Source organism: Salvelinus fontinalis, chromosome 9, assembly GCF_029448725.1.
Source record: "Salvelinus fontinalis isolate EN_2023a chromosome 9, ASM2944872v1, whole genome shotgun sequence".
Classification (NCBI taxonomy): domain Eukaryota; kingdom Metazoa; phylum Chordata; class Actinopteri; order Salmoniformes; family Salmonidae; genus Salvelinus; species Salvelinus fontinalis.
The window spans coordinates 37,497,341-37,523,735 of record NC_074673.1 but is presented as its reverse complement, the minus strand read 5'-3'; the positions used below and the strand labels follow the sequence as shown (position 1 = coordinate 37,523,735).

The 26,395-nt window shown below is 42.8% G+C and overlaps 1 protein-coding gene across 4 annotated transcripts; it reads right to left on the bottom strand.

Moving 5' to 3' along the window:
• Nucleotides 1-42: 42 nt before the first annotated feature.
• nlrc5 (NLR family, CARD domain containing 5) lies at nucleotides 43-20,974 on the bottom strand. Of its 4 annotated transcripts, none has more exons than XM_055934289.1 (49): nucleotides 20,841-20,973; nucleotides 20,176-20,491; nucleotides 19,903-19,953; nucleotides 19,321-19,404; nucleotides 17,309-19,037; nucleotides 17,139-17,222; nucleotides 16,939-17,022; nucleotides 16,659-16,742; nucleotides 16,429-16,518; nucleotides 12,741-12,791; nucleotides 12,497-12,526; nucleotides 12,286-12,369; nucleotides 12,086-12,169; nucleotides 11,863-11,952; nucleotides 11,464-11,544; nucleotides 11,266-11,349; nucleotides 11,076-11,159; nucleotides 10,878-10,967; nucleotides 10,532-10,576; nucleotides 10,383-10,439; nucleotides 10,173-10,256; nucleotides 9,898-9,981; nucleotides 9,701-9,790; nucleotides 9,536-9,595; nucleotides 9,293-9,376; nucleotides 8,951-9,034; nucleotides 8,702-8,791; nucleotides 8,542-8,607; nucleotides 8,198-8,284; nucleotides 7,219-7,302; nucleotides 4,740-4,823; nucleotides 4,543-4,629; nucleotides 4,167-4,226; nucleotides 4,007-4,063; nucleotides 3,805-3,888; nucleotides 3,614-3,697; nucleotides 3,419-3,502; nucleotides 3,251-3,334; nucleotides 3,085-3,171; nucleotides 2,939-3,022; nucleotides 2,733-2,834; nucleotides 2,546-2,629; nucleotides 2,019-2,102; nucleotides 1,821-1,904; nucleotides 1,615-1,698; nucleotides 1,445-1,522; nucleotides 1,251-1,334; nucleotides 1,082-1,165; nucleotides 43-953 (listed from the first exon to the last, which is right to left on the bottom strand). In XM_055934289.1, the coding sequence occupies exons 2-49, from the start codon at nucleotides 20,471-20,473 to the stop codon at nucleotides 872-874; spliced, it is 5,658 nt and encodes a 1,885-aa protein (XP_055790264.1). In that variant the 5' UTR covers nucleotides 20,474-20,491; nucleotides 20,841-20,973; the 3' UTR covers nucleotides 43-871. The 4 variants fall into 4 exon arrangements, with proteins under 4 accessions (XP_055790264.1, XP_055790265.1, XP_055790266.1 ...); XM_055934290.1 differs by having other exon boundaries at nucleotides 4,007-4,057; nucleotides 20,841-20,972; XM_055934291.1 differs by lacking the exon at nucleotides 7,219-7,302 and having other exon boundaries at nucleotides 20,841-20,974.
• Between the last annotated feature and the right edge of the window lie 5,421 nt (nucleotides 20,975-26,395).

Here is a 26,395-nt window from a genome sequence, read left to right as displayed (position 1 = left end):
ATTTTGTCAAATTAACAAGACATAAAAAGAATACACTATGTAAACATTTCAAATGAAGGCACCCAGTTTATTTTCCCTACTGATTCACAAAACAACCTCCTGTTATGAAATTGTATTGCCATCTAGAGGTATGTTCAGATAAAGACAACCACTATTTACATGGAATATGAAAAAGACGTCTCACACTTTATTAGACCAAAGTGCATGTGAGATTAAAACATGAACATTACAAAAACAAGTTGGAGGAATAAGAAATAAATTAGCAGATGAGCAGAAATGCATCTAATAACATAAGTGAAACATGAGCAGTGACATTAGAATCCAGCAGTGCAAGAGAACTAATACTAAAGTGTAAGAAATAAGAATCACACCAAGCAGTGGTTTCCATCAGAAAAACAATATTTCAACTCTACCTCAATGCTTAGTTAACATATGGGGAGAGATCAACATCACATAAATAGTTCAAGTTTTACAAACCAAGATAGAGAGCAGGAACACCTGAAGCATAAACTTGAGTTATTAGTTTGTCATTTGCTCACTCTTTCGACCTGAGGTGAACATTTGTTTTTAGCAAAACAAACAATCAATAAATTCCTGATTCAAAAATCAATCCAGAAATAAATACGAAAGTGGAAAGAGACTATGAGCTGATTGTCCAGGAAGAGGAAGGAAGATAGAGATTTCTCTCATCTGTTACATCCTTTTACCAGGGTTGGAATAAAGGTTCACTGTTCCTCCTCCTCCTCCTGGATGATATTATTGTTTGTTTGAATTTGATGACATGTAAACAAAATCAACTTTAAGTGCATAAAACAAAAGTGCAAGTTTACTGTTCTGCTGACACACTGAATGAGTGAGATTAGATCTTAGACTATGTGGAGGAGAAATTGAGCCTCTTCTCTCTCTGTCTCAGTTTCTGGGCATCACTGGTAGAAATAACATTCCTCCACAGTCTGGTCAAACACAGGGAGAGGACATTTGTAAAAATGGCATTGCACAAAGGCAGTATCCAAATTAATAGCCAGTATAATACATTTATACAATTGACAGTTTACCAACTAAAAACTTCCAAGATATTTACCTGATCACTTCAACTGATGGACAAGACTGTAAGCTTCTGGCAAGTGCCTCTGCTCCAATAGTGCTGATACTGTTAGACTCTAGACTAAAATCAAAGATATAAAAGAACACATCTGATTATAAAATCCTTTGAAAACATGTCAATGTAAAAGCGTACACTTAGCACTCACTCAAGTCTCCTTAGCTTCTGGCATTGTGGTAAAACCTCAGCAAGCTTCACTGCGACATCATCTCCACAATCATTCCACGCAAAACTGACAAAATGGACAGGGAGTGAAAAAGGGAGCGAGGAAACATGGTCAAATCAGTCGTGAATATTCAGATCATGATGAATATTGCTCTGTGCTGTCTGGATTTCCCTTACCTGACATCCTCTGCACAGACACAGTGAGCCAGGCTGTCAGCCACACCAGCAAGCTCTGAAGTCCCTATGGAGGTCAAGCTGGAAGACAACTAGTACATTAAAAGCTTGTCTCTTGGGCAGGGAATACACAGTATCTATTATAGCAGATTACACATAGATATATATCTTACTGTATCTTTGTCAAATACTTCATGGAGATCAAGGCTTTGGAGATACTGACAGATCCTTTTGTACCAATCTCATTCTCTGAGAGACTTTTCACAAAATCACAACCATGAACATAAACAAGGATTAGGGTTGCAGTTACATGGCATAAAATCAATAAATAAACGTAACATGATCCAAACCACACAAAAACTGATGGTAATAGACTTACTCTAGAACCCTGAAGTGAGTGAAAGTGGGCAGAACTTGTCCCATCTTGGCAGCACAGGCAAGGCTGAGATTGTTCCTGGACAGACTGGGATATAAAGTCATAGGTCAGACGGTGCATTGTTTGCAGTCAAAATTCAAAAAGTTATTTTGGTCATTGTGAAAGCCCAGTGGAAATAGTACACTTTGGGCTTGGCCTTACTTGAGCTCCTCCAGTGCTGTGCAGGTTGTCAGGGCCTGGACCAGCCTCTCTCCTGCTTGGTCACTGATGCAGTTTCCTGACAGGCTGAGACACAAAAAAAGGAAAGAGTCTGGTTGTGTTTTTTATATAGTCTATAGAGATATGGACCAACATTCTCCATCTTCTAATCATTGAGAGGAAAATGTGTCCATTTCAAATCATAGCGTTACAGCAGTATGTTTCCTCTGCAACAGTTCAGGAAGTAGAATAAACTGGACTTTGTGATGGAGAAAACAGAATTATATAATAGCGTTGCAATAACAAATAAATCAGCACTTTGAACCAGCTTTATACATCTACAATTGTCTGCCTAAATCCCACACACACCAATGTTGAAGCCCATTGGAATATTAGCTGACACGTTCTAAGATCGGGTCATGTGACAGATTCCTGATGCATATCTTAGCTTCATTTGACACATTAATGATGCAGTCTATTTTTTGTCCAGGGCCATTCCCCATCCATTCCTCCAGTCCAATAATCCCTACCTGATCTTCCTCAGGCCTGTCCAGGTGGGCAGGTGTTTGATAAGCTCCTCCACTCCTTTATCCGACATCCTCATCCCCTCCAACCTGCAGGCCAGACACACATTGACAATACCACATCAAACGTGATGTCTAGTCCATGCAGAAGTCAAATACTTCTTGACATTTGCGTTATCGTGGTTCTACTCACTCAACCTCCTCCATCCCTCTGAGCCCCTCCAGAGAGGCCAGCAGGACCAGAGTGGCCCCCTCCCATGGGGATCCAGTCACCATGGTAACTTTATTATTCAGACTACGGGACGGATCACATATCATTGGTAAAGAAAACACTCTACACCAAATCTGTCTCAAGCAGAGCAAAGTCCACTACATTCTCAGTCAGGAAGCACTACTCACTTCAGCCTCTTCAAGGAGGTCATAGCATGGAGCCCTTGGGCCAGGCACACTGTGCTCTCCTCATCCAGCTGTACAGAGTCAAGGCTGTGGACAGGATACAGATATTTAACTCATGCCCTTAATAATAATAATAAATCATAATTTACCTGATCCCTTCCAGAGAGAGGCACTGTCCCAGCCCTCTGACCAGCTCCAAGGCCCCTGCTGGTGTCCAACCATAGCAGAGGGACAGACTACAGGACAGAGGGCACAGCATTAGTATTGTTGCATCACTGGCCAGGTGGTTGAATACAAGAATACAAGAGTTCTTACTTGATTGTTCTGAGACGAGGAAAGTTTTGGAGTGTTCTGGTCAGAGCTACAGCTCCTCTGTCAGTAATCACATGACCAGACAAACTGAGACAGGAGAGAGTGGTGACAGGTCAGAGTCAGGAACAAAAAATAAAAAGTAGGCATAGGGGATGAATGACAATCACTTACTTTAAGCTCTCAATGCTTTTAGCCTGCAACAACCCCTCGGCAAGGAGCAATACCACATCTTCAGAGGTTTCTTTTGATTCAAGACTAGGAAAAAAAGAAAATATCTTTTTCATGTGTAGCCTAAGATAGTCATCCTCGGTCATCAAAACCCTGTAAAGCCTTTCCAACCCCCAAAGTCCATAACATCAGCCTTACCCGAGTATCCTCAGACTAGCTAAGGATGGTAGGACAGAGCAGAGCAACTCTGCTCCCACTCTACCAATGCTGTTCAATGACAAACTAAAGAGGAAAATAAGAAATATGTATAACTTAAAACTAAATTAGACATTAGAATCACTTTCACTACTTCCAAAATATTGTCAGGTCTGTTTCTCACAGATACTTACTCTAGCTCCTGTAGCAGAACACACCTCTGAAACACAGTCTGCAGAGACACTAGGTGGTGCCCTTGCACTGCACAGTCTACCAGGCTGAAAGACACAAGAGGCAGGAGCATATGATAAGGAGAGCTCACATGCAGTAACCAGTTCTGAGCCAGCTCACACACATTCCTGTTGATGTAGGAATAATAGAGGAAGATGCTTTCACCTTATGGTCACGGTAGACAGAGAGCCAGACATGTCTGTAGAAGTGCCACCACTGAAACTCAAATAAAGACAGCTCAGTCAAAACAGATAGTGTGTTATCTTGATCTTCGCATCTAAAAAACATTTTGGAAATAGACAACGTAATGGTCTTTCAGCTTTACCTGGTAGCAGTGGGATTTCGACATTCTCCCAAAGTAATGTGTACAGTGGATTTATTTACCCTGCAAAACAAGTTCACACATCCATTATGCATGTCGTGTTCTATTTTCCTATACTTAAATATTACCTAATGCCAACATGAATGCTCGAATGACAACATGTTCCCGATTGGCGCAGCAGTCTAAATCACTGCATCTCAGTGGAAGAGGCATCACTGCAGTCCCTGGTTCGAATCCAGGCTGCATCACATACGGCTGTGATTGGGAGTCCCATAGCGCGGCGCACAATTTGCCCAGCATCGTCCGGGTTTGGCCGTCATTGTAAATAAGATTGTTCTTAACTGGCATGCCTAGTTAAATAAAAACAATGAATTCTCACCTGATGGTGTATATGTTGGGGTTCAGGTTCAAGCAGCAGGAGACCAGGTTTACAGCTGCTTCTGCTGTGATCCATGGCTCCTCAATACTAATGGGAAATTAATAGAGACTTTTAACTCCGAGGCATTAGACACTCATGCAAGAAATCCCACACACAAATACAGACAACACATGCCATTCCCATATCCTCCTCCTCACCTGATATAGCGTTGGACGTGACCACACCTCAGCTGCTTCACCAAGTCTTCAATCACCTGAACACTCAGTCCGTTGTTTCTTATCCTGAAGAAAATCAGAGTAAAAAAGGCACTCATTTTGCATTCAATAACTTGGTGTGTACAGTTGAAGTCTGAAGTTAACATACACCTTAGCCAAATACATTTAAACTCACAATTCCTGACATTTAATCCTAGTAAATATTCCCTGTTTTAGGTCAGTTAGGATCACCACTATTTTAAGAATGTGAAATGTCAGAATAATAGAGAGAATTATTTATTTCAGCTTTTATTTCTTTCATCACATTCCCAGTGGGTCAGAAGTTCAATAAGCATTTGGTAGCATTGCCTTTAAATTGTTTAACTTGGGTCAAACGTTTCAGGTAGCCTTCCACAATAAATTGGGTGAATTTAGCCCATTCCTCCTGACAGAGCTGGTGTAACTAAGTCAGGTTTGTAGGCCTCCTTGCTTCCACACACTTTCAGTTCTGCCCACACATTCTCTATAGGATTGAGGTCAGGGCTTTGTGATGGCCACTCCAATACCTTGACTGTTGTCCTTAAGCCATTTTACCACAACTTAGGAAGTATACTTGGGGTCATTGTCCATTTGGAAGACCCATTTGCAACCAAGCTTTAACTTCCTGACTGATGTCTTGAGATGTTGCTTCAATATATCCACATAATTTTCTTTCCTCATGATGCCATCTATTTTGTGAAGTGCACCAGACTCTCCTGCAGCAAAGCATCCCCACGCTTCACGGTTGGGATAGTGCTCTTCGGCGTGCGAGCCTCCCCATTTTTCCTCCAAACATAACGGTGGTCATTATAGCCAAACAGTTCTATTTTTGTTTCTTCAGACCAGAGGACATTTCTCCAAAAAGTACGATCTTTGTCCCCATGTGTAGTTGCAAACCGTAGTGTGGCTTTTTTTATGGCGGGTTTGGAGCAGCGGCTTCTTCCTTGCTGAGCGGCCTTTCAGGTTATGTCGATATAGGACTCGTTTGACTGTGGATATAGATACTTTTGTACCTGTTCCTCCAGCATCTTCACAAGGTCCTTTGCTGTTGTTCTGGGATTGATTTTCACTTTTCGTACCAAAGTACATTCATCTCTAGGAGACAGAACGCGTCTCCTTCCTGAGCAATATGACGGCTGCGTGGTCCCAAACAAACTACCTGCCCTCCAGGACACCTACACCACCCGATGTCACAGGAAGGCCATAAAGATCATCAAGGACAACAACCACCCAAGCCACTACCTGTTCACCCCGCTATCATCCAGAAGGCGAGGTCAGTACAGGTGCATCCAAGCAGGGACCAAGAGACTGAAAAACAGCTTCTATCTCAAGGCCATCAGACTGTTAAACAGCCACCACTAACATTTAGCGGCCGCTGCCAACAAACTGACTCAGCTCCAGCCACCTTAAAAATGGGAATTGATGGAAATTATGTAAAAATGTACCACCAGCCACTTTAAACAATGCCACCTAATATAATGTTTACATACCCTACATTACACATCTCTTATGTATATACTGTACTCTATATCATCTACTGCATCTTGCCATCTTATGTAATACATGGACCACTAGCCACTTTAAACTATGCCACTTTATGTTTACATACCCTACAGTACTCATAGGTATATACCGTACTCTATACCATCTACTGCACCTTGCCTATGCCGTCTGTACCATCACTCATTCATATATCTTTATGTACATATTCTTTATCCCTTTACACTTGCGTGTATAAGGTAGTAGTTGCGGAATTGTTAGGTTAGATTACTTGTTATTACTGCATTGTCGGAACTAGAAGCACAAGCATTTCGCTACACTCGCATTAACATCTGCTAACCATGTGTATGTGACTAATAAATTTGATTTATTTATGATTTATTTATTTGATTTGGTGTTTATACTTGCGTACTATTGTTTGTACAGATGAACGTGGTACCTTCAGGCGTTTGGAAAATGCTCCCAAGGATGAACCAGACTTGTGAAGGGCTACATTTCTTTTCTGAGGTCTTGGCTGATTTCTTTAGATTTTCCCATGATGTCAAGCAAAGAGGCACTGAGTTTGAAGGTAGGCCTTGAAATACATACACAGGTACACCTCCAATTGACTGAAATGATGTCAATTACCCTATCAGAAGCTTCTAAAGCCATGACATAATTTTCTGGAATTTTCCAAGTTGTTTAAATGCACGGTCAACTTAGTGTATGTAAACTTCTGACCCACTGGAATTGTGATACAGTGAATTATAAGTGAAATTACCTGTCTGTAAACAATTGTTGGAAAAATTACTTGTGTCATGCAAAGTAGATGTCCTAACCAAATTGCCAAAACTATAGTTTGTTAACAAGAAATTTGTGGAGTGGCTGAAAAATGAGTTAATGACTCCAACCTAAGTGTATGTAAACTTCCAACTGTACATGTGTGTGCATGTGTGTGGCTCACTCCAGGGTGCGTAATGAGGACAGGGTAGTCAGGCTGTTCTGCAGAGCCAGTAGGCCTTCTCTCTGCAGGGTGTTACAGGATAACCTACATACAAGACAGAAAACACTGTTCCTCACCCTGCATCACACAGGAATCATAGACACTGCACTTCTGTCATTTTTTTCAATTTCAGTGGTATCAAATTTGACGAGTTGCAGGTTAATTATCGCAAAGGTCAAGCCAAGGTTATTATAGTTGTGTTTTTTAAATTTGTATATTTCTATGACTTTCTCAATTTTTATTTGAAATTCAGTTTAGTTGTAGGTCATTTTCAGACCAAATTTGCTAGTTTTTCTGTAGTTATATTTCATTTTTATTTCAGTGTTAAGGACATAAAGCATGCGTGGGAGGTTTGGAGCCATTTGTGTTGTATAATTTTTTTGCGGTGGGTTTAGGATTTTACCTCTTGCAACTGGAGGGCAGTAGACTAATACATAAGGTGATGGGTAAGGTCATAGGTTAGGTTAAGTCAATATCAATGTGACTTGGATTTACAAGGAATAGTGCAGAGACTGGAGTAAAAAATATGTTGTACGGAAACTCTCGCCGATGTTTACACCAATCCAATCCTTTTTAACTTTAGTAGTACATGTAAGAAGAATCAAATTAGCTAATTAGCCACCTTTTTCCCTGTTAGCTAGTGATTGTGATTCACAAGCTAGGCCTATTTGAAACATTGCTATCTCCTGGTTGCATAACCCCACCGAAGACTTGAAAACCTCAGATTGTTTTGCCCAAAGTTGAAGAAAAAAAATAACAGCATAATTCATGTTTTTATTTTAGTTCAATTTGGAGTCAAAGGTAATAGCTTCAGTATAGTTTTATTTTTTCAAACCGATGTTAACTATTTCAGTTCAGTTTACTAAATAGTTTGTTCATGATTTGTTTTCATTTACTATAATAACCTTGGGCCAAGCAAGTCTCCCAGTCCCATTCTCACCTCAGTTTGACCAACTGAGCAGCACAGCGTGTCAGAATCTCTGCAAGTCTCTGCAGATGGTCAACCCCAAAATGACACTCTCTCAGACTGCAGGAAACATGAAGCAGAGAGAGAATGAGAAGGTGAAAGACTGAAGAGATAGAGGTTATGCCCATGAGTCACATGGAAGAGGTTTGATATAAATTATACAAGCAATCCTTTCAGTTTCGATATGAGTTTTATTTTTCTGGGAGCAAAATAAACAATGCTTCCTGTTCCACTAGCTAAATGAGTTTACACTATGGTGTTTCTGCAACTGCTTTAATTGATTTTATGAGTAGAAAGTAGTAGCCTTGTTGTCCTACCTCAGAGTTTTGCCACAGTCACTGTCCTGGTCAAAGCGGATGATCGACCTCTCCTCAGTTCCCAAACTACAGACAGACATAAAGTGATAGATATATATATGGGGGTCTAGACAAGTAAATGTTCAGTTTGCCAACATGGTATTGTTCAATATAATTTTACCTGACTTCAACTGCAGCCACCTTCTCACAGGTCGTCACTGTGTTCAACAGGTAGAGCGCCCCCATCTGGGTCAGTCTGTTATCATTAAGACTGCAGAGAAACACATACAGCTGTACAAGCAAGCACAACTAACCTCCATAAAGCTAGAACAGGTGCATCTGCTAGCACTCAGGGAGGCAGACCAGCACTAGTGGTGATGGAGTTCACCGTATGGACTGAAGGAAGATGGGGTGTTGCACTGAGTCTTACTTCACTGAGCTGGCAATCCGCAGCCTTGGCAGAGAATCCACAAAGCTCTTCACTCCCTCGTCTCTCAGGAGGTTACTGGATAAACTGCACCGTTGAAAATAATGGGTTATTACCCAATTATGAGAAAGGTTGGTTGAAAATGTGTTGAAAAACAGCCACAAAATACACAGCGAGGGAAAACAGTTTGACCATTGGTTGAGGCATATACTCTAGTAGTGTAAGGTATTTATGGGAATACAGTGCTGTAATTGCAAGTACAACATTTATAAGCACTGCTATTTTTGCTCAAATTTGGGCAGTGACCCAGGGACAGGGATGTGTATTAGGGAAAGGGACACTCACTCCAGGTCAGACAAATGAGGACACTGCGCCAGGATCCCAGAGAGTTTCTCCACATCCCCACTGCTCAGTGTGTACTGGGTGAGTCTGCAGAGAGATAGACATGGAGGTCAGGGTTAAATCAGGTTAGAGAGAAGAACTGTGTGACTGATTAAATACAGCTTAATTAACCTAAAACCTTATTTCTGTAATGTAATATAACATTTCTATACATGGGAACAGTATGAGCAGAGAAACCGCATTCACCTGCAAGTTGCTTGTTCTGCTTTCATGTTGACAAATTTGATGAACGCTTCTCCTTGGGGCCTTAGAAGACGTCAAAATATAAGGTCATTTACATAAACACAGTTCATACTGTACATATAAATCCAAATGTATGAACCACATGAATGAATGATGAGCCGTACATACCTGAGTTCCACAGCTATGACACGCTGACAGTCTATCAGAGATCTGACCAATAACAACACTCCGTCCGTAGACATCTGGACATGGCTCATACTGTGGGAGGCAGGGAAGAGGGGCGGAAGAGAATGACGAGAAATGAGCTCCTTACTGGTGTTGTGGCCCTGAGATTATCATTACTGAGCAGGGTGAAGAATTCTCACTTGAGCAGCTGAAGAGATGTCATCGTAGGCAGGATATTCAATAGATTTACAATGGCATCGTCCTTCAGGGATCCATGGGAGAAACTGAAACAGACAGGCAGAATGTTTTAGAGGATTGAGAAGGAGGAAAACATCATACATGTAACACACTAAGAAGAGAAAGGGAGTAGAACATAGAAACTATACATAAATATTGCACAATACAGTATATTATAGTTAACCATGAAAGACAGAGACAGAACATAGACATAATTAGAGGTAACATAGGAACTCACTCTAGCTTCAGTAGGCCGGGACACTGTACCAGTCTTCTACACAGCCTGGTCATGTCAGTGGGCTGGATATCACTGTGAGTTAGACTAAAAACAAAAACACAAGTTTGGGATTATATTTCAGGGTAAAGTGAATGGGATCTTAAATGGACAACAGCAATTCAGAAAGTAATTTGCATGTTAAGACTTCTGTCTAAAACTTTAGTGTCCTACCTGAGTTTCTTATCCTGTTCCATATCTGGTGAGGTCCTGAGTGCTTCTGATTGTATTCTAAAATGAAAGTGATTCGTTGAGTTGTTATTTGGACGACACCATCCACCTGAGTTCCAGAATTGGTATACTGACAGAAACAACTTTATTACCTTTTACTGGAATGGAATTTCAGGAACAGCTTCTTCCCCCCATGACTGATAAATGTAACATTTGTAAAAAAACAAAAAAAAAAAAACTAATCAAACATAATTTCATTAACTTTTTACCATGCCCATTTTACACAAGAGAGTATAAGGATATAGAAACACAGACAGACAAGATATATACTGTAGATAGAGATAGATACTGTAGATAGATATCCACTGGGAACAGATGTCAATTCAATGTCTATTCCACATTGGTTCAACAACGTTGATTCAACCTGTGTGTGCCCAGTGGGTAGATATCTATTTATCTACAGTATATAACTAAGAGAGAAAGAGAGAAAGTGAATACCTGACATTCACTTCGCTCATGTTCCTGTGTGAGCAGAGCGTGTCAGCTAGCAGTACCACCCCTTCCATGCTGACTGCATTCTCACTGACACTACACCAAACAGAGGGTACAAGCACTGGTTGGATGGCCAGAAATAGCTTTGAACTATAAAATCTAAAGCAAACGAAAGGGAGGAAAGGTAAGTTAAGAAATTCTTACTTGATTTCCTGGATGGTGCTAAACTGAGGTAAGAGGTCTAACAACTTCTTTAGACCTTTGTTTCCCAGAGAATTGTTGGAAATACTGAGAAAGGCAAAGAACAGGTGGGGGGGGGGGGGGTAAACAGAGAAACTTTTCAGAAACCAAATCTTTTCACAAACCAACTCTTCTCACAACTCAGAGCACTTACTCCAGCAGAGTCAGAGCAGAGCAGTCCGTCAGATTCTCACACAGATGGTCCAAGTGAGGGGGACGAAGAGCACAGCCAATCAGACTGTACACAGGGGTTAATGAGAAACGAGGATTAAGAGACAATATCGTAAAACTTTATAACCATTATCCATATTGTTATACACAGTGAATACAGTGTATAGCAATTTGTATATACCAAAGTTTCTTAGACATCTCAGGATGTTGTTTCTCTATCCCCCCAGCAAAAAATATGGACGACCGCACAGGTTCCTGCAGGCTGTCATGAGGAAACATGGGGAAAATGCACATCAGTCAGTGTTAAGGTAACATTTTCAGAGCATTCAAAAAAAAAAATCATGATCGAAGTTGTACATTATAAAAGGCACCACAGTATCGTAATTGATTGCTTGTTTATAATGTCTGGTTTGGGCCTATCACAAGCCACTTGACAGAGACACCCTCTGAAGTGTGACGCCACCAGGAAGTGATAAGGTAATGTGCTGGTTTTAGTGTGGTTGTAGTTTACACACAATAAGAGGGATGCAGTCTATATTGGCTCGATCTAAGAAATGAAGGGCTGTTATACACAACATACCTGATGTACACTTGAACCACCTCAGGACATACAGACAGGAAACTGGTCAGAACCATCAGCCCATCAATAGATATGGGAATCTCATTCAGACTGTAAAGACACAACCAATAACCGTATTAGGCTACATGACTGGGTTCAAACATCACATATATATATAATATAGGACAGGCACAAGATCATGACTATCAAAAGTCTAACACTTGAAATTAATGATCAGTCTTACACAATCTGTTTGGAGACGTTCAGCTCCTGTAGAGAGTCAGTCAGGGCCTTGAGAGTATCAGCATTGAAGTCACCTCCTGAGAGACTGCAGGGGTTACAACATAACGCCAAACAGAAAGTCAGATTGTCTTAACTTATTTTGTGTCTTTACCCACAGTCTGATCTGTCTTGTTCAAGGACACTGGGTACATATTCACTTACTCCAGGACAGAGAGACCAGGACATCTCGCTAGCAACTGACACAGTCTGTTCATCTGGTCAGTAGTGAATCTGCAGTTCAACAGGCTGGATGACACATAAAGAGGCAGGGGGAAAAAACAGCAATGTTACTCAAGGAATTCAGAAGCTCAATTGAAATATACATTTATAAAAGCCTGGGTTCTGTATAAGAACAAAATTGAGAATATCATACCTGACAGTCAGTCCAGTTTTATCCTTAGAACTTGAGACAATTAGAAAAGCAAAGAAAAGGGGTCAGGCTGATTGATACAGTACAGATTTCCCTAAATGTAGCACAGAAAAACAATGAAATACAAGCAACATTTTCTCAAAGAGCTATGAAAAATTAGCTTGATTTTCATGGGCCTGTTGGTACACCAAAAACTGAAAATAAATGAACGTTGCATATTCTTTTATTTCACCTCATTAAAACTCACCATTTCATGTCTAAGCTTGGGACAAATAGAACACTGACGTCCTTCATTCCCCTGCAAAGAGAGAGAAAAGCATAGTTTACATCCCCAGTATTTGTTTTTTCAGTTACTGTTTCTTCAGAAAGTATTCACACCCCTTGACCTTTTCCACATTTTCTTGTGTTACAGCCTAAGTTTAAAAGATATTAAATTGAGATTTTGTTTCACTGACCTACACACAATAGCCCATAATGCCAAAGTGGAATGATTCTTTTAAAGATGTTTACAAATTAATATGAAATGAAAAGCTGAACTGTCTTGAGTCAATAAGTATTCAACTCCTTTGTTACGGTAAGCCTAAATAAGTTCAGGAGTAAAGTTGCATGGACTCACTAGGTGTGCAATAAGTGTTTAAAATGATTTTTGAATCACTACCTCATCTCTGTACCCCACACATATAAATATCTGTATGGTCCCTTAGTAGAGCAGTGAATTTCATACACAGATTCAACCAAAGACCAGGGAGGTTTTCCAATGCCTCACAAAGGGCACCTATTGGTAGATGGGTAAAGATAATGGTGAAGTACACTGCTCAAAAAAATAAAGGGAACACTTAAACAACACAATGTAACTCCAAGTCAATCACACTTCTGTGAAATCAAACTGTCCACTTAGGAAGCAACACTGATTGACAATAAATTTCACATGCTGTTGTGCAAATGGAATAGACAAAAGGTGGAAATTATAGGCAATTAGTAAGACACCCCAAAAAAAGGAATGGTTCTGCAGGTGGTGACCACAGACCACTTCTCAGTTCCTATGCTTCCTGGCTGATGTTTTGGTCACTTTTGAATGCTGGCGGTGCTTTCACTCTAGTGGTAGCATGAGACGGAGTCTACAACCCACACAAGTGGCTCAGGTAGTGCAGTTCATCCAGGATGGCACATCAATGCGAGCTGTGGCAAAAAGGTTTGTTGTGTCTGTCAGCGTAGTGTCCAGAGCATGGAGGCGCTACCAGGAGACAGGCCAGTACATCAGGAGACGTGAAGGAGGCCGTAGGAGGGCAACAACCCAGCAGCAAGACCGCTACCTCCGCCTTTGTGCAAGGAGGTGCACTGCCAGAGCCCTGCAAAATGACCTCCAGCAGGCCACAAATGTGCATGTGTCAGCATATGGTCTCACAGGGGCTCATCTCGGTACCTAATGGCAGTCAGGCTACCTCTGGCGAGCACATGGAGGGCTGTGCGGCCCCACAAAGAAATGCCACCCCACACCATGACTGACCCACCGCCAAACCGGTCATGCTGGAGGATGTTGCAGGCAACAGAACGTTCTCCACGGCGTCTCCAGACTCTGTCACGTCTGTCAAATGTGCTCAGTGTGAACATGATTTCATCTGTGAAGAGCACAGGGCGCCAGTGGCAAATTTGCCAATCTTGGTGTTCTCTGGCAAATGCCAAACGTCCTGCACGGTGTTGGGCTGTAAGCACAACCCCACCTGTGGACGTCGGGCCCTCATACCACCCTCATGGAGTCTGTTTCTGACCGTTTGAGCAGACACATGCACATTTGTGGCCTGCTGGAGGTCATTTTGCAGGGCTCTGGCAGTGCACCTCCTTGCACAAAGGCGGAGGTAGCGGTCTTGCTGCTGGGTTGTTGCCCTCCTACGGCCTCCTTCACGTCTCCTGATGTACTGGCCTGTCTCCTGGTAGCGCCTCCATGCTCTGGACACTACGCTGACAGACACAGCAAACCTTTTTGCCACAGCTCGCATTGATGTGCCATCCTGGATGAGCTGCACTACCTGAGCCACTTTTCTGGGTTGTAGACTCCGTCTCATGCTACCACTAGAGTGAAAGCACCGCCAGCATTCAAAAGTGACCAAAACATCAGCCAGGAAGCATAGGAACTGAGAAGTGGTCTGTGGTCACCACCTGCAGAATCACTCCTTTATTGGGTGTCTTGCTAATTGCCTATAATTTCCACCTTTTGTCTATTCCATTTGCACAACAGCATATGAAATTTATTGTCAATCAGTGTTGCTTCCTAAGTGGACAGTTTGATTTCACAGAAGTGTGATTGACTTGGAGTTACATTGTGTTGTTTAAGTGTTCCCTTTATTTTTTTGAGCAGTGTATTTTAATTACACTTTGGATGGTGGCTCAATACACCCAGTCACTACAAAGATGCAAGCGACCTTTCTAACTCAGTTGCAGGAAAGGAAGGAAACCACTCAGGGATTAAACCATGAGGCCAATGGTGACTTTAAAACAGTTACAGAGCTTAATGGCTGTGATAGGAAAAACATTTGTATGGATCTGTCACACCCTGATCTGTTTCATCAGTCTTGGTGATTGTCTCCACCCACCTCCAGGTGTCTCCTGTTTTCCCCATTAGTCCCCTGTGTATTTATCTGTGTTTGTCTGTGTCAGTTCGTCTTGTTTTGCCAAGTCAACCAGCATTTCTCCTAGCTCCTATTTTTCCCAGTCTGTTTTTTCAGAGCCCTCCTGGTTTTGACCCTTGCCTGTCCTGACGCCGAATCCGGCTGCCTGACCACTCTGCCTGTCCTGACCTCGAGCCTGCCTATCCCCTTGTACTGTTTGGACTCGGACCTGTTCACTGAATCCCTGCCTGTCCTGAACTCAAGCCTGTCTATCCCGATACTGTTTGGACTCTTAACCTGGTTTATGAACTCTCGCCTGACCCCGACCTGCCTTTTGCCTACTCCTTTTGGTGTAATAAATATCGGAGCTCAACCATCTGCCTCCTGTATCTGGGTCTCACCTTGTGCCCTATAAGGATCAAAAACATTGCAGTTATTCCACAATATTAATCTAAAAGACAGAGTTTAAAGAAAACTTGAACAGAATAAAAATATTAAAAAACATGCCTCCTGTTTGCAATACGGCACTAAAGCAAAACAAAGAAATGTATGTCCTGAATACAAAGCGTTATGTTTGGGGAAAGTCAAACATCACGGAGTACCACTTCATATTTTCAAGCATGGTAGTGGCTGCATCATGTTATGGGTATGCTTGTCATCGGCAAGGGAGTTTATTTTAGGATAAAAAGGAACGTAATATAGCTAAGCACTGACAAAATCCTAAAGGAAAACCAGGTTAAGTCTGCTTTCCAAAAGACACTGGGAAACAAATTCACCTTTCAGCAGAACAATAACCTGAAACACAAGGCCAAATATATATACTGGAGTTGCTTACCGAGATGACATTGAATGTCACCGAGTGGCCTAGTTACAGTTTTGACTAAAATCGTCTTGAAAATCTATAGCAAGACTTGTCTAACAATGATCAACAGCAAATTTGGCAGAACTTTAAGAGTTTTTTAAAGAATAATGTGCAAATGTTCTACAATCCAGGTGTGCAAAGCTCTTAGAGACCTACCCAGAAAATCTCACAGCTGTAATCACTGCCAAAGGTGATTCTAACATGAATTGACTCAGGGGGTTGAACACTTGTGTAATCAAGATATTAGCATTTTTTTTTTACAAATCTTAGAAAATTTCTTCCACTTTGACATTAAGAGTATTTTGCGTAGGTCGTTGACAAAAAGTGACAATTAAATCCCTTTTAATCCCACCTTGTAACAACAAAACGTGTAAAACGTCAAGGGGTGTGAATACTTTCTGAAGTATGCAGATTACAACTGGAGGGTCTATTTGTAAACACTGGAAGTGTCTATTGTTTGAACTTACTCAGCATAGAGTCCCTGGATGGAGGGGCTGGAAGTGATCTTCTCTAGAAGGATGTAGATACTCTCCAAAGAGCAGCCATTCCTCCCCAACCTGAAAACATACAAAACACATAGGCCACATTACAAAAGTACAAGCTTGCTGAAATGTAGAAATAAGAGACACTTGTAATATAAATAGGTAGCTAGGATCATGCAACGCAAATTATCCAATCAAGGAAGCAATAAACTCACGAGACAGAGGCCAGACTGGGCAGCTTGGGAAAGATGTCAGCGATCTCCCTGACTCCTCTGTCTGTCAGGCTGTTGTCACTGAAACTGTCAGACAGACAACACAAATCACTTTATACAATGCAAAACCTGTTCAATACCGAATCAGACCAACTGTACTTTCATGGCAAATAAGGTACTGTATCTTTAACCACGTTTGGTTAGATCCTGATAAAAAGGTTTATAAAATCTTGAAGTGGTGGTAATAATCTTTGGTTGTTACGGTAAGTAAATTATAATTTACTTAAGCTCTGTGATCTGTGGACAGCTCTCTAGGGCACTGGCAAGTTTGGCAGCTCCCACATCAGTGAGGTTACCACAGATAAACCTGGGGAAGAGGAGCAGAATTATTCACGTCACACTTTGACAATTCGCGTACACATCCACACAAACAACTTTGAAAGTTGATAATTTCAAAACTGAGTGACTCAGTGAAGGACTCACTCAAATCTTTTCAGGGTTGGTAGTCTGGGAAGGATGCAAGAAAGTTTATCTGCAAATCTGTCATCATACTTACGGCTTCGAAAACTGAGGGATTGTTAAAAAGAGGAAATTAATTTCATGCAGAATTATCCTTGTTTAGTACACAATGTCTAAATGAGTCATGAACTCACATTAGAAAGTCAATGTGCTGGCAGCTGGGTAGAATATCGAGACACTCCAGCTCCATAGAACAGGCTCCAAAGTCCAACCCGATGCCCACTCCAGCAGACGAAACGACAAAGGCCAGGGCATCCAGATCAACAGGGTTCAATGTGATGTTCCTTAGTTCAAAGCAGGGTCGCGACCCCACCATCTCCCTGGCCAGCTGGGCATCCTGGGTCTCCTGGACACAGTGGCACAGCTCCACCACCTTCGGCCCAGTCAGGTTGGTGCTCATTGCCAGGCTTCGGAGCAACTTGCGAACTAGTGCCAGGCGTTTCGTCACCCACCCCACAGCCCCCACTCCCCGAACAAGCTGGAGCAGGTAAGAGGAGCAGGCTGGTGCAGCAAGCCCACAAACATACAGATGGAGGGAGTCAGTGAAAACCGTCTTGGGGTCTGATTTCGTAGTCCAGCGGGTCTTGACGTTGAACTTCTTCCTGAGCTGGGCCTCTGTGATGTCCTCGCTGGTCATGATGTGTAGCGCGCCCAGAAACTCTTGCATGGTGAGGTGCATGAATGTGTAGCCCTGGCCTTTAGATCCATCCTCATGGGTCAGGTCCACCTGTGAGAGGAGACCAGCCTTAGTGGCGAAGTACACCAGGTCTGGTGGAACCTCTTCAGACAAGAACACGATCTTGCTCCCCTCCAGGCCCCTCATGGCCAGGCGGCCCAGCAGTGTGACCTCTGCCCTGTGACTCTGCAACAGGGGTGTGCTGCTCCCTGGGCATCGGCTCAGAAAGGCACAGAGGATCTGGAGGTAGACCTGGGTGAGGGTGTTTGGAAGCTGGGGTAAAAGCTGAGACCCACCACTGGAGAATATGTGGTCCAGGCACACACAGCAGATATGGCAGAGGGCTGGCAGGTAACACATGGTGAGGAGGTGGTGGTTGGCCAGTAGATAACTCACTGCCTTCTCCTTCAGATTCAGACCCTTGTCCTGGAAGTACTGTTCAGCATATTCTTTCACACTGCGCTGGTTGAAGCCTAGCAGCTCCCCAATGCAGTCCACAGAGCTCTCCAAGTCTGTCACATCCCGAGGCCTACAGGTAATCAACAGAGTGCATCCTGGGAGGATTCTGCAACTGCACAGGCCCGAGATCAGTTCTGCCATGGGGAGCGGGCACAGTGGGTCAAATGGGCTGCTCAGTTTCCCTGAGTGGGTGATTTTAGTGTGAAACTCATCGTAGCCATCAAAGATCAAGCATATTTTCTCAGGGTTTTCAAGGATGAAGTCAAGTACAGCGGTACACTCCTCCTCCCCACCCTCTGGTGGTAGGAAGAAGCGAAAGAGCAGCTCCTTCAGAGAGAGCGGCCGAGCCACGAGGTTGAGCTGGCGGAACTCTAGCAGGATCAGTAGGTGAAAGGAGGGAAAGGCGCCCTGTGTCCATTTCTGGCCAAGGCAGTGCATCAGTAGTGTCTTCCCTGACCCTGCCTGGCCTAACAGCAGTGTGACCTGGGCTTCTGAACCCAGGAGGGCGTGAACAGTCACCCTGTCCTCCACAGTCCCCTCATCCCCCTGCAGAATCTCTGAGGGGCTCAGAGCTCCATCAGCCCTGTCTCTGGGTCTAACATGGGTTCTATGGCGCAGACTGACCCAGGCCTCTTCCAGGCGAACCTCCGTCACCACACCCTGCATTACCCTCTCCCACCTCTGCAGTAGAAATCTCCTCACAGCAGCCTTGTAGCTTTCTACGTGGTCTGGACATACAAAGAACATCTTATAAAATAACACACAACATACTCCTGACCTGAACACAGCTACACATTTGAGGCTGTTCATGACTTTGTTTTCAAAATATATTTTGTGACTGTGTACTAACTTCAAATCAAACAACTTCCATAAAGTGAAGACAAAGATGCATTTCAGGTAACATAGGTAGCTCACACAGTATGCAAGTCCTTTAAAATTGAAACTCCGTAAGAAATCTTACTGAGATATGCCCCCCAAAAAATTGGGTGTCATGAAAAGACTGGTACTTACCTATTCGTGGGCGTTTTACACACCAACCTTGAGATGGTATATACTCATCAACCAGGGTATGGCTGTTGTTTTCAATGACTTCTTCTGAGAAGAAAACAAAATGGAGAGAACCCAATAATGGACAAATAGGGGTAACCCAAGAAAATATGAAGCACAGTGGTTAAACAGATTTGCATAAGCATTGCATAAGACACCCTTCTCCAGGGCCTTTTGGGGGCCCCTAAACGAGATTTGGCTAACAAAAATCGAATGGGGTCCCCCCGGAGGTCAGGGTCCCTGGGCACGTGCCCTGCATGCCCATCAGTATTGTCCATTAGTACAAGTTTAGATAGCTGGCTAGACTAAATTACCAATCTAAAAACAGTTAGCAGAGTTATGTCTGAGATAAAACTACTATTTTACTTCCTATTTTAATGCTGTTTTTGTGTGTTATCTGCTGTTGGCCCTTTGAACCATTTCTTGCCTGAATATCACACAGAGGTGTCATCTTACACAAATGAAACACTTCATATCCGCTTAAATTATGGAAAAAGATTGTAAAAACTGACTGAACAGCTGCAGTAAAATGTGATGATTGATTACCTGGATCACAGAGGGATAGGGTCTCTCTTGCTGGAGTAGTCCAAGGATCACCTGCAGTCAAACAAATCAAACTTCCAATATGGGTCAAAACGAAGCCTAAATCTATCCACAGAGTTACTGCATTGTCAGTGGGGTGTTTATTGTTGGGTGTCAACATTTGAGGGATGGAAATGGAAAGGAAACTCCACCCTGATATCAACATCTTCCACCTTAACTGAATAACTAGGCTATAGTGTGGATCAGTATGGGCAGGCACCACAAGGTCTTACTCACTAGTCACAGATCCGGCCACAGACATCAGTCGAGATTCCAGACGCATTGGCATGTCGCAGTGCATGCAGACCATTTGAAGAAATTGTCGGCAAATAGCAGGGTCTGCTGTCCTGAAGTAGCTCAACAACTCCAGGATGCGTTCTCTGTGGCTGGCAGGGCGCATGAGCCGTTCCCGCGCTCTGCTGTCCATCATTTCATAGAGTATGGCGAGAAGTGCATCATCTTGATAGCCCAGAATGTCTGCCAGCTCATGGGTCTCCTGTGTCAATACAGTCTGGACATCTTCCTCTGCTTCCATCAGCTGTACAAGCTTATGCTACATTGTACAATAACACACATTTCAGTTTGATTGTGTTATAAACTAGTTATAGATTAAACGTAATCTCAAACAATTTCACATGGAGCAAAACTAAATAGTTACACTGCATGTTCCCAAATACATAGGCTTGCGTCACAAGAAAAGGCCATACACGGTAACAATCTGCGTTGTTTTGGGTGCACGTTTGGATCGGCTGATGAGTAAATTATAATCTACTTCGACAATCTGCTTTGTATTGGGCGCGCGTTTGGATGGGCTGCTACGTAATGTATAGCCTACTACTATATACAAAGTCAATTAACTATTGACCTTTTTTTTAAAAATATATATAACCAATATAACTTACCAAATGTAGCTGTTGGTCGTTGGTCGCATCGCTACAATAAAGTGAAACTCAAACCAAATAGGATGCTTTTACTTTCTGTTTCGTTTTTGAGTCGTTTTCATTAGAAACCGACCGCGGTACGTGTGCGAGCATTGCAAAATACATTTACACATTGAATAATTGCATCCAAACTGCTCGCGCGCTTCAACGGGTGTCCATAGCCAGTCACCAAAATAGATATTCAAGCAGGGGCGCAACTTTGGTTTTAGAAGTATGGGGGGGTTGACAATTTGGCCGGGAGTCTGCGGGTCCTCACATTTTTTGTGGCATCAATCTAATATGACCCATGACCCTTCTAGCGATCTCTATTTGGAACAACAAAAAGTAAGTAAAAATGTCCACAGTCATCAAGCTAGGTAAGAGACCATTATTAAATATGTTTAAGTGATTGATAAGACTGAACTAGATGATAATTCAGTAATCAGTAATTGTGTTGCACCTTTAACCAATAGCCTAACAAATTAACTACTTTTAAATAAAGTACAAAGACAACTTTTGTCTCTATACCAAATTTCCACCAGACCGCCCAGCCAGCCCGAGCCTCCTGCACGCCCGACCCCCAACTCAACTTCTTACCATTTTTTTTTTTGTCTCTCAAGGGAAAGGTTTGGAAATCAAAAGTTGAATAAAAACACACATACAGATCCTACACATGAACACACAGAAACAGGACATCCTCCATATAATTCATATCATAGGCCTCATAGGACTGTAGAGCTCTTTACTTGCATACAATATAGCTGGGTCACCCCATCCTGGCCTAAGCCTTCCATGGCCCTGCAGCACCCCAACCCAACACACCCCACTCAGCTTTAGGATCTTAATGAAACGTTCATTATTGGTTTCAGGTGTGTTAGGCCAAGGCCAGAGAGACAACCTGGGAAGAACCCCAGGGCCTGGACTGAGCAGCACAGCTGCTAGGGATTGCCTACATAGGCATCTCCCCTGACGTGGGCATGTTTTCAATACAGACTCCTTTTGTCGTATAGTATTCCATATAAGGAATCCAGACCGTACAAAAGTTGCACAGTATACCCTTAATCTTGCAATAAATCAAATCTGGTGATACATAACTTGACATTTTTGCCATCCACTGTGACATTGTGGGTGGATAACTAACCTTCCAATTAAAGGCAATGCATTTCTTGGCCGCTATAAAAGCTGGTTACTGTAATGTATATGCTGGGAGTCGGAAAGCAAGTGCAGGTGGTGAGTGTAATAATAAACGGAACATCGAACAATATAACCACCACGAGTAGCATATAGACATGAAACACAAACAATACTGACTGAAGAGAGAACCTAAGGGATTGCCAGATATAGGGGAGGTAATAAGTGAGGTAATGGAGTCCAGGTGTGCCTGATGACGTGCGTAATGATGAATCTCAGGACCGGTGGTTAGTATACCGGCGATGTCGAATGCTGGAGGGGAGGAGTGAGAGTTGACTTGACAGTTGCACAGTTTCTTCTGATAACCTTCTCCAGTATCAACATTTCCAAGTAAACAAAAACACTGAGAATCTGTAGACATGCTGAGAGAAGAACATACTCTTTGCCAGAATTCACCAGACCATAACATTTGCAAATATGTCCCCTTTTGTGTGTTACACCTACATCAGCATAAATAAATTTCTGAGTGCATGATATTCAGTTATACCTGATGAGACCCTTCACCATCTAATCCTGCTCAGATGAGGCAAGACAAAGAATTACCTTGGTGTACATTTATACATTATCCAAGAATAGAATCATTTGTTCAATAATTGAAAATAACATTCCCAGACAGTAGCCTACCCATCAACTTAAGATGGAACTTTGTATCCATTCATTGATATAATATACTACAACATTCACCTGTGCTCCGTAGACTGGTCTTCCCTGGCTGTCTGATCCTGCTAAGCCATTATGAGCATAGTGTTGCGTACTGACTGTGCACCATAACAGTGAAGCCTGAAGAGCTGTTAATACCCTGTCTGTATAAAAGGTGGTCACGCCCTGATCTGTTTCATCTGTTTCTGTGATTGTCTCCACCCCCTCCAGGTGTCGTTTATTTTCCCCAGTGTATTTATCCTTGTGTTTCCTGGCTCTCAGTGCCAGTTCGTCTTGTATGTTAGTCAAGTCAACAAGCAAGTTTTTCCCTGTACTCTTTTTGCTAGTCTTCCTGGTTTTGACCCCTGCCTGACTCTGGACTACTTTCCTGCCTGCCTGCCCTGACCTTGATTCTGCCTGTACTTTGGTACCTTTTGGACTCTGAACTGGTTTTGACCCTTTTGCTTGTCCACGACCATTCTCTTGCCTTACCCTATTGGATTAATAAATATTGTAAGACTCCAACCATCTGCCTCCTGTGTCTGCATCTGGGTCTCACCCTGTCATGATGAAAGTAAGGAAATAGCTCTGGGAAACTGACAGATCAATAACATTACATTGCTATATTGAGTAATGCAACTCATTATGCTGAAGAAATGTCAATATATTGGTCTTCAATCGTTTGGCGGTGGTATCATCGTTTGATTCAGGTCTAGTGTGATTGAAATTTACTCCTGTTGTGACAGGACACAACAAAACCTACAAAACATTTCCATACACACAACAGCTGTTAGATACTGCTACCTGACAGATAGCTAGAGCTGAACTGGCTGTGGTAGCTACTAGCTAGCGGCTAGTAGTTCATTCACTTCAGTCGAGAAGGGATGAAACATTGGCTAACGTAACATGTCAGTTACACTACTAGCTCAGCACTGGGAATATTTATTTTTCTTTCTGTAAAACAGCAGATACCTTGCCAGCTATATCAGTCAACTAACGCGTAGCTAGTTAATGCTCTGCTTGCTTTTACAACTCTGAGAAAAAGATCAAACCAGATTGCAGCTGCCTCTGATAATCTCTCTCGTGCTGGTCCTATACCGCAGCCTTTCAAAAGCTTTGCCTTCACACAGCCTGTCCGCAAGATCTATGGTGTTTGTGTGGTCCTAAAGCACACCAGTGCCACGTTTTTGTATCACAGTGTAATTATAAAACGTGGGCGGGGACAAAATGCACGTCCCCACGTCCGCAGTGAGGTGTATTCAAGTAATAAAGAATTCCCCTCAACCACACCCACAAATTTGGGAAAGCAAACAGTGTGAAATAGCCACATTCATTGTCGATTTTTACTTATACACAAAACATTCCCAAAAATTGCTGTGTTGTTCAATGTACATGTAACCTGGTATAAAATCCTGACCTACGGTCCGCAATGCTCCCACATAGGGAAATAGGGGTATGAGGGAAGCTCTACAACAGTGTTCCTCAATGGCGACCGGTGGTTTGATTTGGCCCCTTCTGAGGAAAAAAATAAAATCACTTTTTTGGAGTAAACTTTTTATTTACATTTTTGATTCTTGGACATAATACACTATAAAAACACCAGGATATAAGCTCCAGGTGATTTTAATTTAAGAAATCTGTTCACTAGTATTCCCACGTATAATAGAGAGAAATTATGTTTTAGTCAAACTATATCGGTTTAGGCTTCTTGCGGTCTATTTGTGTAACAGTATAACTTTACGTCGTCCCCTCGCCCCGACACGGGCGCGAACCAGGGACCTTCTGCACACCAACAACGGTCGCCCACGAAGCATCGTTACCCATCGCTCCACAAAGGCCGCGGCCCTTGCAGAGCAAGGGGCAACCCTACTTAATGTCTCAGAGCAAGTGACGTAACTGATTGAAATGCTACTAGCGCGCACCCGCTAACTAGCTAGCCATTTCACATCCGTTACACTTGCAGTATACAAATTATTTGTAATTATGATTACATTTTAGTCATTTAGTAGACTCTCTTATCCAGAGCGACTTACATGAGCAATTTGGCTTAAGTGCCTTGCTCAAGGGCACATCTACAGATTTTTCACCTAGTCGGCTCGGGGATTCGAACCAGTGATCTTTCGATTACAGGCCTAAATGCCGGCCCTGCCTTTTCCGGCCCACTGACCATCATCTAGTTGATGATCCTGCCCTACAATATAACTTTTTTATGTAAGTAGAGAGAATGCGGAGCAGGCAGTGTTGAAAAAAGTAATCTTTAGACATATTGTACTTTTCTTAAATGTACTTCTGTAATTGACTAAAACAATCAGACAAGAAAATTGCATTTGATAAAGTTTTTGCAGTGAGCCAATGGGGTAACCTCGTCAGGCACAGGTTGTTTTCCCCACAGGCGGGCAGGCAGTGGCGTTCTATGTGACTGGGAGGGTTCATGGTTCATCGAACATCTCGTTCCAAAATCATGGGCATTAATATGGAGTTTGTCCCACCTTTGCTGCTTTAACAGCCTCTACTCTTCTGGGAAGGCTTTCCACAAGATATTGGAACATTGCTGCGGGGATTTGCTTCCATTCAGCAACAAGAGCATTAGTGAGGTCGGGCACTGTTGTTGGGCGATTAGTCCTGGCTCGCAGTCAGCGTTCCAATTCACCCTAAAGGTGTTTGATGGGGTTGAGATCAGGGCTCTGTGCAGGCCAGTCAAGTTCTTCCACACCGATCTCGACAAACCATTTCTGTATGAACGTCGCTTTGTGCACAGGGGGCATTGTCATGATGAAACATGAAAGGGCCTTCCCCAAACTGTTGCCACAAAGTTGGAAGCACAGAATCGTCTAGAATGTCATTGTATGCTTTAGCATTAAGATTTCCCTTCACTGAAACTAAGGGGCCTATGCATTTGGGCAGGTAGCGTTCTCCTATCATCCGCCAAACTCAGATTTGTCCGTCGGACTGCCAGAAGGCGAAGCGTGATTCATCACTCCAGAGAAGGCGATTCCACTGTTGCGAAGTCGAATGGCAGCGAGCTTTACACCACTCCAGCCGACGCTTGGCATTGCGCATAGTGAACTTAGGGGTGTGTGCGGCTGCTTGGCCATGGAAACCCATTCCATGAAGCTCCTGACTAACAGTTATTGTGCTGATGTTTCTTCCAGAGGAAGTTTGGAAGAAGAGTGTTGCAACTGAGGAGAGACGATTTCCCGTTCTGTGAGCTTGTGTGGCTACCACTTTGGGGCTGAGCCGTTGTTGCTCCTAGATGTTTCCATTTCACAATAACCTCACTTACAGTTGACCGGGGCTGCTCTAGCAGGCCATAATTTTGACAAACTGACATGTTGGAAAGGTGGCATCCTATGATGGTGCCACGTTAAAAGTCACTGAGCTCTTCAATAAGGCCATTCTACTACCAATGTTTGTCTATGGAGATTGCATGGCTGTGTGCTCAATTTTATACACCTGTCAGCAAAGGGTGTGGCGGAAATAACCATAGCAACTCATTTGAAGGGGTGTCCACATACTGTATATATAGTGTATGAGCTAACAGGTTATAAAGCAAACTATGCAATTATCACAACACATAGGTTGTAATGGCCTATGGCTTTTTTTCTGGCTTGGCTTCCCAGGGGATTTTACCCACGCAACACTACTGTACACAGAATCACAAAAACGAGAGGCTTTTATTCATATTAAGACCTGTCCCAGTACAATAT